This window comes from Salvia miltiorrhiza, chromosome 2 (assembly GCF_028751815.1).
Source record: "Salvia miltiorrhiza cultivar Shanhuang (shh) chromosome 2, IMPLAD_Smil_shh, whole genome shotgun sequence".
NCBI lineage: Eukaryota > Viridiplantae > Streptophyta > Magnoliopsida > Lamiales > Lamiaceae > Salvia > Salvia miltiorrhiza.
In genome coordinates, this window is record NC_080388.1 from 16392543 (window position 1) to 16405576 (window position 13034).

At 32.8% G+C, this 13034-nt stretch overlaps 1 protein-coding gene across 1 annotated transcript; it reads right to left on the reverse strand.

The window, feature by feature from the left end:
- Positions 1–11914: 11914 nt before the first annotated feature.
- LOC131011377 (receptor-like serine/threonine-protein kinase SD1-7) lies at positions 11915–13025 on the reverse strand. Its single transcript, XM_057939178.1, has 3 exons — positions 12711–13025; positions 12500–12647; positions 11915–12415 (listed from the first exon to the last, which is right to left on the reverse strand). The coding sequence occupies exons 1-3, from the start codon at positions 12797–12799 to the stop codon at positions 12104–12106; spliced, it is 549 nt and encodes a 182-aa protein (XP_057795161.1). The 5' UTR covers positions 12800–13025; the 3' UTR covers positions 11915–12103.
- Between the last annotated feature and the right edge of the window lie 9 nt (positions 13026–13034).

A 13034-nucleotide genomic window follows, 5' to 3' on the forward strand; every position in this document is an offset into this window, starting at 1 on the left:
TGATTCCAAAATATTAAATTCCTGTGTTTGATTAAATTTTTGTCAGATAGAGAAAGTAATCAGAATCCTGAAAACAAGGAAAGTAGTACAACTTTCCAGGATTCTTATTCCTAGCTTTTCTGAGGTATTCTTTTTCCTCATTCTCAGGATTCTTACTTACATATATATCCAATATTTTTATTATTATTATTATTATTATTATTATTATTATTATTATTATTATTATTATTATTATTATTATTATTATTATTATTATTATTATTTTAAGAAAATCATAATTTAATTTTTAGAATTATGAATCATACTTATTATTATTATTATTATTATTATTATTATTATTATTATTATTATTATTAATTCATTCATTCATTCATTCATTCATTCATTCATGAATTATTTTAAGAAATCCTAATTTAATTCTTAGAATTATGAATCATACTTATTGTTGTTATTATTATTATTATTATTATTATTATTATTATTATTATTATTATTATCTAAGAAAAAAATGAATTTAATTTTAGAATTATAAATCATTTAGTTAATCTTAATAATGTACTTTGTTGTTACTATAAAATTAAGGGTAAATATCACTTTAAACCCCGAACTATTTTCACACTATCAATTATATTCTGAATTATTGAAAATAATTTTTTAAACCTCGAAAGTTATATTCTGAATTATTGAAAATTAAGGGTAAATATCACTTTAATTCTTACATATATTAATTAAATATATTTATTTAATGATACAATCCAGAATCCTAATAATTAGTTTTGATATTTCCAAACACTGGATAATGAATCTATTTGGATTCATTTTCCGTGGAATCATTTTCCTGGGAATAACAATCCCAATTTAGATTACTTTCCTGACAAACAAACATGTCCTAAGGGTCTGTTCACTTTGATGATGAATGAGAAAAAGAGGAATAACAAAAATTTATGTCTTTAGACGTCTCCTTTTTTATTACTCCCTCCGTCCACCAATCAACTACCCATTTGATGGTCGGCACGGAAACTAAGAAAGCTGAAAAAGGTGGTGTAAAAGTGGTGTAAATGACTAAAAGGGTAGTGTTAATATATTATGATTACTTTTACTAATCTTTCATTAGAACATTATTTTAATGCCTTGACTTATTAAAGTGTTCCTTTTTTTTAATTAACTATTTCTTTCTTTCTTTTTTTATTCTTTAATTAAATAAACTAAAAACTCAGAAAATAAATAAACTGGAAATAAATAAATAAATAAACTGAAAATTCGAAAATAAATAAATAAATAAACTGAAAATTTAGAAAATAAATAAACTGGAATTAAATAAATAATTAAACTGAAAATTCGAAAATAAATAAATAAATAAATTAAAATCTGAAAAATTATTTTTTTTAGAAAATAAATAAGCTTAAAGTTCGAAAATAAATAAATAAACTGAAAAATCGAAAATAAATAAATAAATTAAAATCTGAAAAATTATTATTTTTAGAAAATAAATAAACTTAAAGTTCGAAAATAGATAAATAAACTGAAAATTCTGAAAATAAATAAACCGGAAATTAATAAATAAACTGAAAATTCTGAAAATAAATAAACCGGAAATTAATAAATAAACTGAAAATTCGAAAATAAATAAATAAATAAACTGAAAATTCAGAAAATAAATAAAATGGAATTAAATAAATAAATAAACTGAAAATTTGAAAATAAATAAATAAACTGAAAATTCAGAAAATAAATAAATAAACTTAAAATTCGAAAATAAATAAATTGGAAATAAATAAATAAATAAATAAACTGAAATTTGATAATAAATAAAAAATAAATAAACTGGAATTAAATAAATAAATAAACTGAAAATTCGAAAATAAATAAATTAATTAATTAAAATCTGAAAAATTATTTTTTTTAGAAAATAAATAAACTTAAAGTTCGAAAATAAATAAATAAACTGAAAATTCAGAAAATAAATAAATTGGAAATAAATAAATAAACTGAAAATTCGAAAATAAATAAATAAATAAAGTGAAAATTCAGAAAATAAATAAAAAGGAATTAAATAAATAAATAAACAAAAAATTCAAAAATAAATAAACTGGAAATAAATAAACTTAAAATTTGAAAATAAATAAAAAATAAATAAACTGGAAATAAATAAAAGAATAAATAAACTGGAATTAAATTTTTTAGAAGATAAATAAACAAATGAATAAATCAACTGAAAACTGAAAAATAAATAAATAAACTGAAAATTCAGAAAATAAATAAACTGGAAATAAATAAATGAATAAATAAACTGGAATTAAAATTTTCAGAAAATAAATAAATAAATAAAGTGAAAACTGAAAAATAAATAAACTGGAAATAAATAAACAAACTGAAAATTCAAAAATAAATAAACTGAAAATTTAGAAAATAAATAAACTGGAAATAAATAAATGAATAAATAAACTGAAAATTGAAAAATAAATAAACTGGAATTAAAATTTTCAGAAAATAAATAAATAAATCAACTGAAAACTGGAAAATAAATTTTTTAGAAAATAAATAAACTGAAAATTCGAAAATATATAAATAAATATACTGAACAATACGAAAATAAATAAATTGGAAATAAAATTTTCAGGACATAAATAAATTGGAAATTTAAAATATCCTACTCCATTTAATTAACATCAAAATTGGATTAAGTAGATAAGTAATGGTAGAGTGTGGTGGGTCCAATTGGTAAAGTGTAGTAATTTAAAAAGTAAGGGAGGGTATATAAGTCCAAAAAGCAGAGTAGGTAGTTAATTGGTGGACAAAAATTTAGAGGCAAATGGGTAGTTGATTGGTGGACGGAGGGAGTACATTTTAGACAAAAGAGAAGTTCACACCATTTTTCCTTCTTTATTCCCTCCTTTTCCCATCAGTCAAAGCGAGTGCACCCTAAACCTAAAAATCGACTTGTGATATTGGGATATTGACTCTTATTCGATGTCAAGGTAATTAATACCTATGAATTTATTGACTTCTGAAAAAGGGAAGAAAATTGTATTGTGATATTGGGATCTTGAATAAAGATGGGTAATATTTTAATGGATAAATTATTACAAAGAAATTTAGAAACACAACAAATTGTAATTCAGTTGGTAAAATATTTCTCCTCTAACTAATAGATGGGAGTTTGAATCACTAAGAGGAGAAATGGAGAATCATTATTGATCATCTTTAAAAAAAAAAGGAAAAAAGATCTAAAAAATGATGTTAGTCTAATTTGAATACTCTTTACTCCCTCTGTCCCCAAAAAAGTTCTTCTTTGGAGACGGCACGGGTTTTAAGGAAAAATGGTAAAGTGTATTGATAATGGAGAAAAATATGTTATAATTAGAATTATGAGTGGTGAAAATGTGAAAAAGTGTTATAATTAGTATTGTGAGTGGTGAAAAAGTGAAAAGTAAGAATAAATAAAGTATTATTAGTGGTGTGGTAGTTGTCCAAAAATGAAAAGAAAGAAATAGGAACTTATTTGGGGGACGTCCCAAAAAGGAAAAAGAGAAATTTATTTTCGGGACGGAGGGAGTATATGATAGACTTTAAAAAAAATCGATCATTGGTCTAATTTGAATTCTATATATATGACGGATTTCACTATAAATCGAAAGAGTATGGCAATAATTGAACCGATATACCTTAGAGTATATGATAGACTTTAAAAAAAAAATAAAAAAAAAAATCGATCATAGGTCTAATTTGAATTCTATATATATGACGAATTTCACTATAAATTGAAAGAGTATGGCAATAATTGAACCGATATACCTTAGGCATAGGGATGACAATCGGGTACGACGGGTACGGATAGTAACTATTCATATCCATACCCACGAATTAAATGGATAGTGGTTTTTAAACACGAAACTATCCGTGGATATCAAATGGTATCCAAACCCGCCATCCGCGGATACCCGCTACCCGTCGGGTATCCGCCACCCTCTATCTGTCGAATACCCACCACTCACTATCCGTTGGTTACCCGCCACCCACTATCCGCCGGATACTCGCTACCACTATCCATTGGATACCCACGAAATAAAATTTAATTATAAATTTATAACAAATTTAACGGGTAATTGACGGGTATTTCACGGGTAATTGGCGGGTATTTTCGCAGATATTTTTCGCGGGTAAACGGGTTTCGCAGGTATGGATAATAAGTATCCAAACCCATACCCACGAACTAAATGGATAGTGAATTGCAACCACGAAACTATCCGTGGATATCAAATGTCTCTCAAACCCACCCTAATAGGTTCGGATTTTCGCGGGTATTCATTACCCACGGGTAAATTGCCATCCCTAACCTTAGGCACGACCACATGTACATAACCACAACTACTTATAGCCTACATTAGACATAGAAATCATGTTCAATGTGTTAGAAAGATAGAATCTGAAGCTCTATTGAATACCAAAGCTCAAACACAGTTCATATGATTTGTTTTGGGGGTTCACGCGGTATTTTAATGGGCATAGGATTAGAACTCAAATTAATTGATATACTATACATTATAAATAGGGATATTGGTTTGTATATACTTGAATTTTTCTCATAATCTGATTTTGTACCTCAACTTTAAAATCTGCTTATAAATACCTAAACTTCGAATTCTTTCAAATTTGCACTCCACGAATTTTTACCCCAAAATCATTACTAATATACAAGCTGGGTTGACATCCCAAACCCCACAATTACATATTCTAGATCCCGCATTGACAACAAACTTATTGCTTCATTATGCACTTCAAACTTCCCTCTTAATTCGGCTGCCATGTCAGAAACATTTAAGGGTAAAAATTTATCTGGTGCAAAATTAGAAAGAATTCAAAGTTCATGTATTTATGGAAAAATTTTAAAGTTGAAGTGCAAAATCAGAAAATGAGAAAATTTCGAATATTAATAAGCCAAATCCCCTTAAAAATATTTAACTTGGCATCGCTCTTGGACGTAGCCTAGTAGAAACAAACTGGGTAATCATTTATTTTTTTCTTTTTATTATTATTATTATTATTATTATTATTATTATTATTATTATTATTATTAAATAAAAAAAAATTAAAAGGCGCGTCACAGTAACTCGAATTTAAGACCTTTAATCACAGGCATTAATCACTTACTGTGTGGCCAACATACGCACACATTCTCGTGTTCTTTATTATTTCATTATTGTTTGTATATGTTATATCTTTACACAATGACTTCTATATATTATTTAGAGAAAATTTATTATGTGAATACATATATTCTAATAGGGCAGTCACAGCCATATAAATATTTGCATCCGCATGCGAGTATGCCCGTACCATTTTGGCCTAAAACACACCCACTCCACAACTTAAAAGACACATTATTTATTATATTACAACTAAGTAGTTTTCTTCGAATGTGCATTATAAGTCTCCTTTCAATTTTCTTCTACAATAGTTTGGGATAGTGGTGGAGCCATGTACGAGCTAGGGTGAGTGTTACGGATTTGAGTTTGATTGCAGAAGGGATGGAGGAATTAGAGCCAAAATGTAAAGTTGGGGATTTGAGCTGCAAGAAGGAAATGATGGCTGAGTTAGTCTCGAAAGAGAGTACCAAAGAAAGTGGCTAAATGCTATCCAAGAGAAGAGAAGGATCGCGTTTTCCTATAAAAACGTTTTATCCTTTATGTGTTGTGATGGAATTCCTTTTATTTTTGGGACCACATATATAGTCTCCGATGCTTGTAGTGGAAGACAAGAAATGAGAAATGTCTTTTCCTCTCTAAACTTCTCTCTCTATACTTCCTTACTTTCTAAACAAATCGATTCACTGTTCCATTAGCAAAATCACCAAAATCCATAATTTACATAGCTGGGTCCATTACAATTGGTATCTCAGAGCACGGGTTTTTGCTTATTTGAGCAAAATTCTGGGCGATCATGGCAGAGGCTACTCGTTTCAAGGATCTGCAGGATACACAGAAGAAATTAGAGCAAATCTTTCAAGCTGAGACGTTAAAAAGGGTTGCTACTGAGGAAAGAATGAAGGAGCAGATTTCTTCAGTAGATTCGAAGATGGTAAACATAGATAAAAAGTGTGAACACTTATCTGCTGTGTTGGCTGACATCCAGCTGCAGTTAATGAATTTGGGCAAAAAACAAGGTGGATCTTCAGGGGGCTCTATTCTGGGTCACACTCCTCATCGTGATGGTAAATCTCCCGGATCCGGTTCTTTTTCTTCAAAATTTACATCCGATACTCCATATTCTGCAAATACAAACCATAGGGTAGACTTTCCAAAATTTAATGGATCAAACCCTAGAGCATGGATCATTAAATGCAATACATATTTTAAGCTTACCTCTGTGATGTATGATGAGCACATGATACAGCTAGCTATCCATAATTTTGAGGGCAAAGCACTACTATGGTTTCAAAACTTTGGTTATGAGAATGTGTTAGACATTACTTGGGAACAGTTCTTAGATGTTGTTGCTGCCAGGTTTGAGGACATTAATGAGGGCAGGTTGATGATGGAATTTAAGAACCTAAAGCAGACTGGAAATTATGATGAGTATGTTGAGAAATTTGAGGAGTTGAGGGCTTGTTTATTATTGAGCAGCCAGATCAAGTATTCAGAGGAGTACTTCGTGGCCAATTTTATCAGTGGCTTATCTGAGGAAATGCAAAGCTTCCTACTATTATTTAAACCTCAAACCTTGAGGGAAGCTATTGATTTTGGACAGAAGCAACTCATCACGCTGGATGCTTTGGCCAAGAGGGTGCGTTCGGGGCAAAAATTTTCTAGTAATCAAGGAGGAGGGGGTTACAAGAAGCCTGAACAAGCTATTGCCCACAAAACCACTAACAACTTTAAGGTTCCTATCAAGATGCTTACAAGTTCAGAGATGGCAGCAAGAAGGGAAAAAGGATTATGCTACAACTGTGATGATCCATATGTCTTCGGGCATAAGTGCAAGCCAAAAGTATTTTATATCTCCATGCCCGAGGAACAAGAACTTGCACAAATGCAGCATGATAATGAATTTGTAGAAATGGAAACTCCTATCCTTGAGACTACTGAGGAATTTCAAGTGTCTATAAATGCTTTATTAGGCAGTACTGGATCAAAGACAATGAGGATGGTTGGAGAAGTGGGGGACCATAAACTGCAAGTACTCATTGATACTGGGAGTACCTTGAGTTTCCTTAAGGAGAGTACAGCAAAGAAGTTGGGATGCAAAGTGGATACTGGGGAACCTTTGTTGGTAAAGGTAGCAAATGGACAGAAGCTAGTTAGTCAGGCTGTAGCTACTGATTTCAGCTGGACTGTTCAGGGCCACATGTTTACTTACTCTTTAAGGCTACTCAGGAACGAGGGATATGATGTTATCTTAGGCAGTGATTGGCTGGAGTTTGTTACTCCAATTACTTTGGATTATAAGAAGATGACTTGTATTGTCACCATGGGAGGTAAAAGGTTGAAAATACAAGCAATCAATAAGTCTACCTGAGTGTCATGTCATATCTGAAGCTGGGATATACTCTCTATTACATTGTCACCTACATGAAGTGGAGGAGATTTACCTTATTACTCCTGAAACTCAACAATCACTGACTGAACCAGTGTTGCTGCCTTTGTTGGAGGAGTACAATGATGTTTTTGCGGAACCACAAGGGCTGCCACCTGAAAGAGGAATAGAGCACCACACCAGGCTGAAACCCAATAGTGAGCCTAGGCATCAACATCCTTACAGAACATCACACACCCACAAGAATGAGATTGAAAGAATTGTTGGTGATTTATTAAAGGATGGTGTTATTCGGCATAGCAGGAGTCCTTATGCTGCACCAGTCATTTTAGTAAAGAAGAAGGATAATACTTGGAGGATGTGTGTGGATTACAGGTATCTAAACTCATTAACAGTTAAGCATGATTACCCTATCCCTATTATTGAGGAATTGCTAGATGAGCTGCATGGAGCAAGATACTTTTCTAAATTGGATTTGAGGTCAGGTTATTTCCAAATATTAATGGATCCTGCTGACAGATACCTCACTGCCTTTAGCACTCATCAGGGTCATTATGAATTCTTGGTAATGCCCTTCGGATTGTGTAATGCTCCAGCTACTTTTCAATCTTTAATGAATAGAGTTTTTCAGGGGTACTTAAGGAAGAGTGTATTGGTTTTCTTTGATGATATCTTGGTCTACAGCAAAACGTTGGAAGAGCATTTAATCCACTTAAAACAGGTGCTGGAGTTATTGAGGGCACATACCTTATTTGCCAAAAGGAGCAAATGTCAATTTGGGCAACAACAAATTGAGTATCTGGGTCATGTCATCACTGCAGAAGGAGTCTCCACTGACCCTGCAAAAATAACCAGCATGGTCACCTGGCCAGTTCCAAAGAATGTTAAACAACTTAGGGGATTTTTGGGATTGACTGGTTATTATAGAAAGTTTGTCAAACATTATGGGTTGATTAGTAGACCACTGACTCTTCTCCTAAAGAAAGACAATTTCAAGTGGAATGATGAGGCAGAGAAGGCCTTCAATCTACTCAAGGAAGCTATGTCTACAGCTCCTGTTCTAGCTTTACCTGACTTCACCAAACCTTTTGTTTTGGAAACGGATGCCAGCGGTTGTGGTGTGGGGGCGGTACTAATGCAGAACAATCAGCCCATAGCCTACATGAGCAAAGCTTTGTGCCCACAAAACCAGTCTCTATCTATCTATGAAAAAGAATTCCTCGCAGTGGTGGTAGCAGTGCAGAAGTGGAAATCATACCTGCAGGGAAAAAAGTTTGTTATCAGGACGGATCAACAAGCGCTCAAGTACTTACTTGATCAAAAAACCGTTAATCCCGTCCAACTTAGGTGGCTTACTAAGTTGTTGGGATTAAACTATGAAATTCAATATAAGAAAGGTTCTGAGAATAAAGTGGCTGATGCTCTATCTAGATGCTTGGTGAATGAAGCTACTTGTACTGAACTCACCACTATTGTTCCTTCTTGGGTGCAGAAGGTTATTAATAGTTATCAACAGGATTCTTTCCTATCTGGAGTTATGGCAGCCAAGGCTATCGATTCCACATCCTACCCAGAATTTTTGGTAGTCGCTGACCTACTCAAGTACAAAGGAAGAGTTGTTATTGGTAGTGATACAAAGTTAAGAACTACATTAATACAAGAGATGCACAACACTCCTTATGGTGGTCACTCTGGGATCAATGCAACCTATATGAGGCTTAAGGGCTATTTTTACTGGCCTAAAATGAAAGCTGATGTCCTAAAGTGGGTTAAGGAATGTGATGTGTGCCAGCGCAATAAATCTGATGTGGGAAGCTACCCAGGGCTTTTACAACCTTTACATGTTCCTACCAGGGCATGGTCTGAGATATCTCTTGATTTTGTGGAGGGGCTCCCAAAGTCAGGTGGAAAGAATGTTATATTGGTGGTTATAGATCGGTTTACCAAGTATGGTCACTTCATCGCTTTGTCTCACCCTTTTACTGCCCAATCTGTGGCTCAGTTGTTTTTAGATAACATATACAAGCTACATGGTTCACCAGACTGCATTATTTCTGACCGCGACAGGGTGTTTGTGAGCTCTTTTTGGAAAGAATTATTCAAGCTTATGGGTACTAAGCTTGCTATGTCCACAGCCTATCATCCTCAAACAGATGGACAAACTGAACGTTTGAATCAATGCCTGGAGATCTACCTGCGCTGTATGGCCAGCTCTACACCTAAACAATGGCTAAAATGGTTATCTTTGGCTGAGTATTGGTATAATACAAATTATCATTCTAGTCTTAAGTGTACTCCTTTTCACGCTCTTTACGGTTTTCCTCCACGGCAATTGGGGCTTGGTTCCCTATTTGGATACTACTAATGAGGAAGCAAGGGATATTTTTGAAGAAAGGCGGCAGTTTACTCATTTACTCAAGGAAAATTTACTTCAAGCGCAGGGGCGAATGAAGTTCTTTTCTGATCAGAAACGCCAAGAACGTCACTTTGAGGTTGGGGATCGCGTTTATCTTAAACTACAACCCTATCGGCAGAATTCTCTCTCTCTCCGCAAAAATCTCAAACTTTCAGCTCGCTACTATGGTCCGTACACGGTCTTAGAGAAGGTTGGCACAGTGGCTTACAAATTGGATCTGCCGGAATCTTCACGGATTCATCCCGTGTTTCATGTATCTCTACTCAAGAAATGTCTGAAGGAAGGAGTGTTACCTGTACCAGATCTGCCCGAAATTACTGACGACGGCCAGTTCAAAATCGAACCTTTAGCAGTTCTAGATACTCGTGAGATTGTGCGGAAGAACACTCCCGTTTCCCAAGTGCAGGTACAGTGGTTGAACTTGGGGGCTGATCTTGCCACTTGGGAAGATGTCGCTTTTATCCGCCGGCGTTTTCCCTCCTTCTATCCTTGCGGACAAGGATCTACTTTAGAAGGGGGTATTGTTACGGATTTGAGTTTGATTGCAGAAGGGATGGAGGAATTAGAGCCAAAATGTAAAGTTGGGGATTTGAGCATGCAAGAAGGAAATGATGGCTGAGTTAGTCTCGAAAGAGAGTACCAAAGAAAGTGGCTAAATGCTATCCAAGAGAAGAGAAGGATCGCGTTTTCCTATAAAAACGTTTTATCCTTTATGTGTTATTTTAATTACTTGTGATGGAATTCCTTTTATTTTTGGGACCACATATATAGTCTCCGATGCTTGTAGTGGAAGACAAGAAATGAGAAATGTCTTTTCCTCTCTAAACTTCTCTCTCTATACTTCCTTACTTTCTAAACAAATCGATTCACTGTTCCATTAGCAAAATCACCAAAATCCATAATTTACATAGCTGGGTCCATTACAGTGAGCTGAAGCCACTTCAATTTTTTTAATTTTTTCAATTAGGGGCGTTTATTTTGCATGATTGATTATATACATGATTGAGTATTTTTATCTTCAAGAGTATGATATCTTCAATTCACCCTTACATGGGATCAGAATCAAATAAAACTAAATTGAATGATAAAAATAATCAATGGTTTTGGGATATTCCAAAGTTTCAATCCAACAAAATAAATATAAGAGCTAGCCTTATTATGTTTTATCTATCAAGACTAATCATACAAAGCAAACGCCCCCTTATGTAATTTGGAGTAAGAGAGATGTGTGGGTGATATTTGACCGATGAAAAATGAGTGGATAAATATTATAGTTTAGTTATGTACATTGTGAAGTTATTTTTTCAACAATTGATAATGTGAAAATATGATAATTAATGTATGTTTTCAATTGATGAGTATAAGTGGAAAATAATTATCATTGTTCTATCGAATATAAACAACTAGCTCGCCAAATATCTATTTCTAGATTATTTATATTGTATCGAAACTATTCAATATATGAAAATATTAGTATTTGTTTTTATTATTACTATGCCTATTTTTTTTATATATAAGGACAAAATGATATACACCCATTCTTTATGAAAGACAATCTAAAAAATGCTCACCTTTAACAAAATATATAAATTGTATTCATTTAAATAAAAAAAAAATTACCTTTATGTCGAGAAGTAGTGCACTGATCGACTGCTCGACTCATAATCATCAAGCATGTCGAGCATTGTTGTATTTATAACTGATGCTCGACTCACAAAGATCGAGCATGTCGAATATTAATAAATTTATCAAAATTATACTAATGTTCGACTAGCAATGATCGACTTTATCCAATATCAATGCATTTATTATTAATTCTCAACTTGCATTGGTCGAGGAAAGTTCACGATTTCAGCAAAATTTGTGATTTAAGTAAAAGAAACTTTGTTCTTTCAAAATTAAAATGAGCAATTTTTTTATAATGAGTATTTTTTATTTTTTTATTTTTGAAAATAAATAAAAGCAACCGTTAATCTTTTTTATGAATAAAACAAAAAAGCAAACTATACAAAAGCACTCATTAAAATTTGACTATACAAAAGCAATCATTAAACTAGTTTTGGACTTTGAATCATTCAAACGGTGGAAGTTATTTCAACCACAACTTTTGTTATTTTACATTGGACATTGAAATTTAGTGGCCTTTGTGAAATTTCAACGGGCCTCTACATGTGACATAGTCAAACCATTCATTGAACAAATCTTGACCTCTTGTTGTGTTGGGGTTGCTTTAATCAATGCTCTTCCAATCGTTAAAGCAGGATTTCTTGGTGATTCTATACCTCTTTTTTCGTTGTTTAGCATCCCAACAACGTCACAAATTAGTGGCCTATCAGCTGGATTTTCTTCAACGCACAATAGACTTATTTGAATGTATCTAATTGCAATTGATAATGAACCATTGGAGACTTCTAATATGGGATCGATGAGATCATCAACACAATCACTCTTCCATAAATTCCACGCCTGAAACCAACAACAATATTCCTACAGTTATAATCTATAAGCATTTTGTTGCAAAATACATGATTGACATTTATTAGGACTTACATATCTAAGAAGACTAAGATAATCAGAACCGTACAAACCGGTATTCTTCTTGCCACTGATAATCTCGAGCATCAACACTCCAAATGCAAACACATCAGACTTCATTGAGAAAACTCCTTCCATGGCATATTCTGGTGACATATAACCACTGCAATTGAGAAAATTAGAAATCCGTAAATTAAACTTCTTGCCAAATTGCATTTTTACTTACTAAGTTCCAACAATCCGTTTAGTATTTGCTTGAGAGTCCTTCCCTCCAAATATTCTTGCCATGCCAAAATCAGATATTTTGGGATTCATGTCAGCATCTAGTAGGATATTGCTAGCTTTCAAATCCCTGTGAACTACTTCTCAAGCCGCGAATATTGGTGGAGATACAGAAGCCCTTGAGCAATGCCTGAAATTATATGAACGCGTTTCTTCCAGTCTAGAATTTCTTTCTTGCTGTTGTCTGCATTCAAATCATAACAAATTTAGTTAATCTTTTGCAATGCAATTTTTAAGATTTTAATGTGAGAAGATCACAAACCAAGAG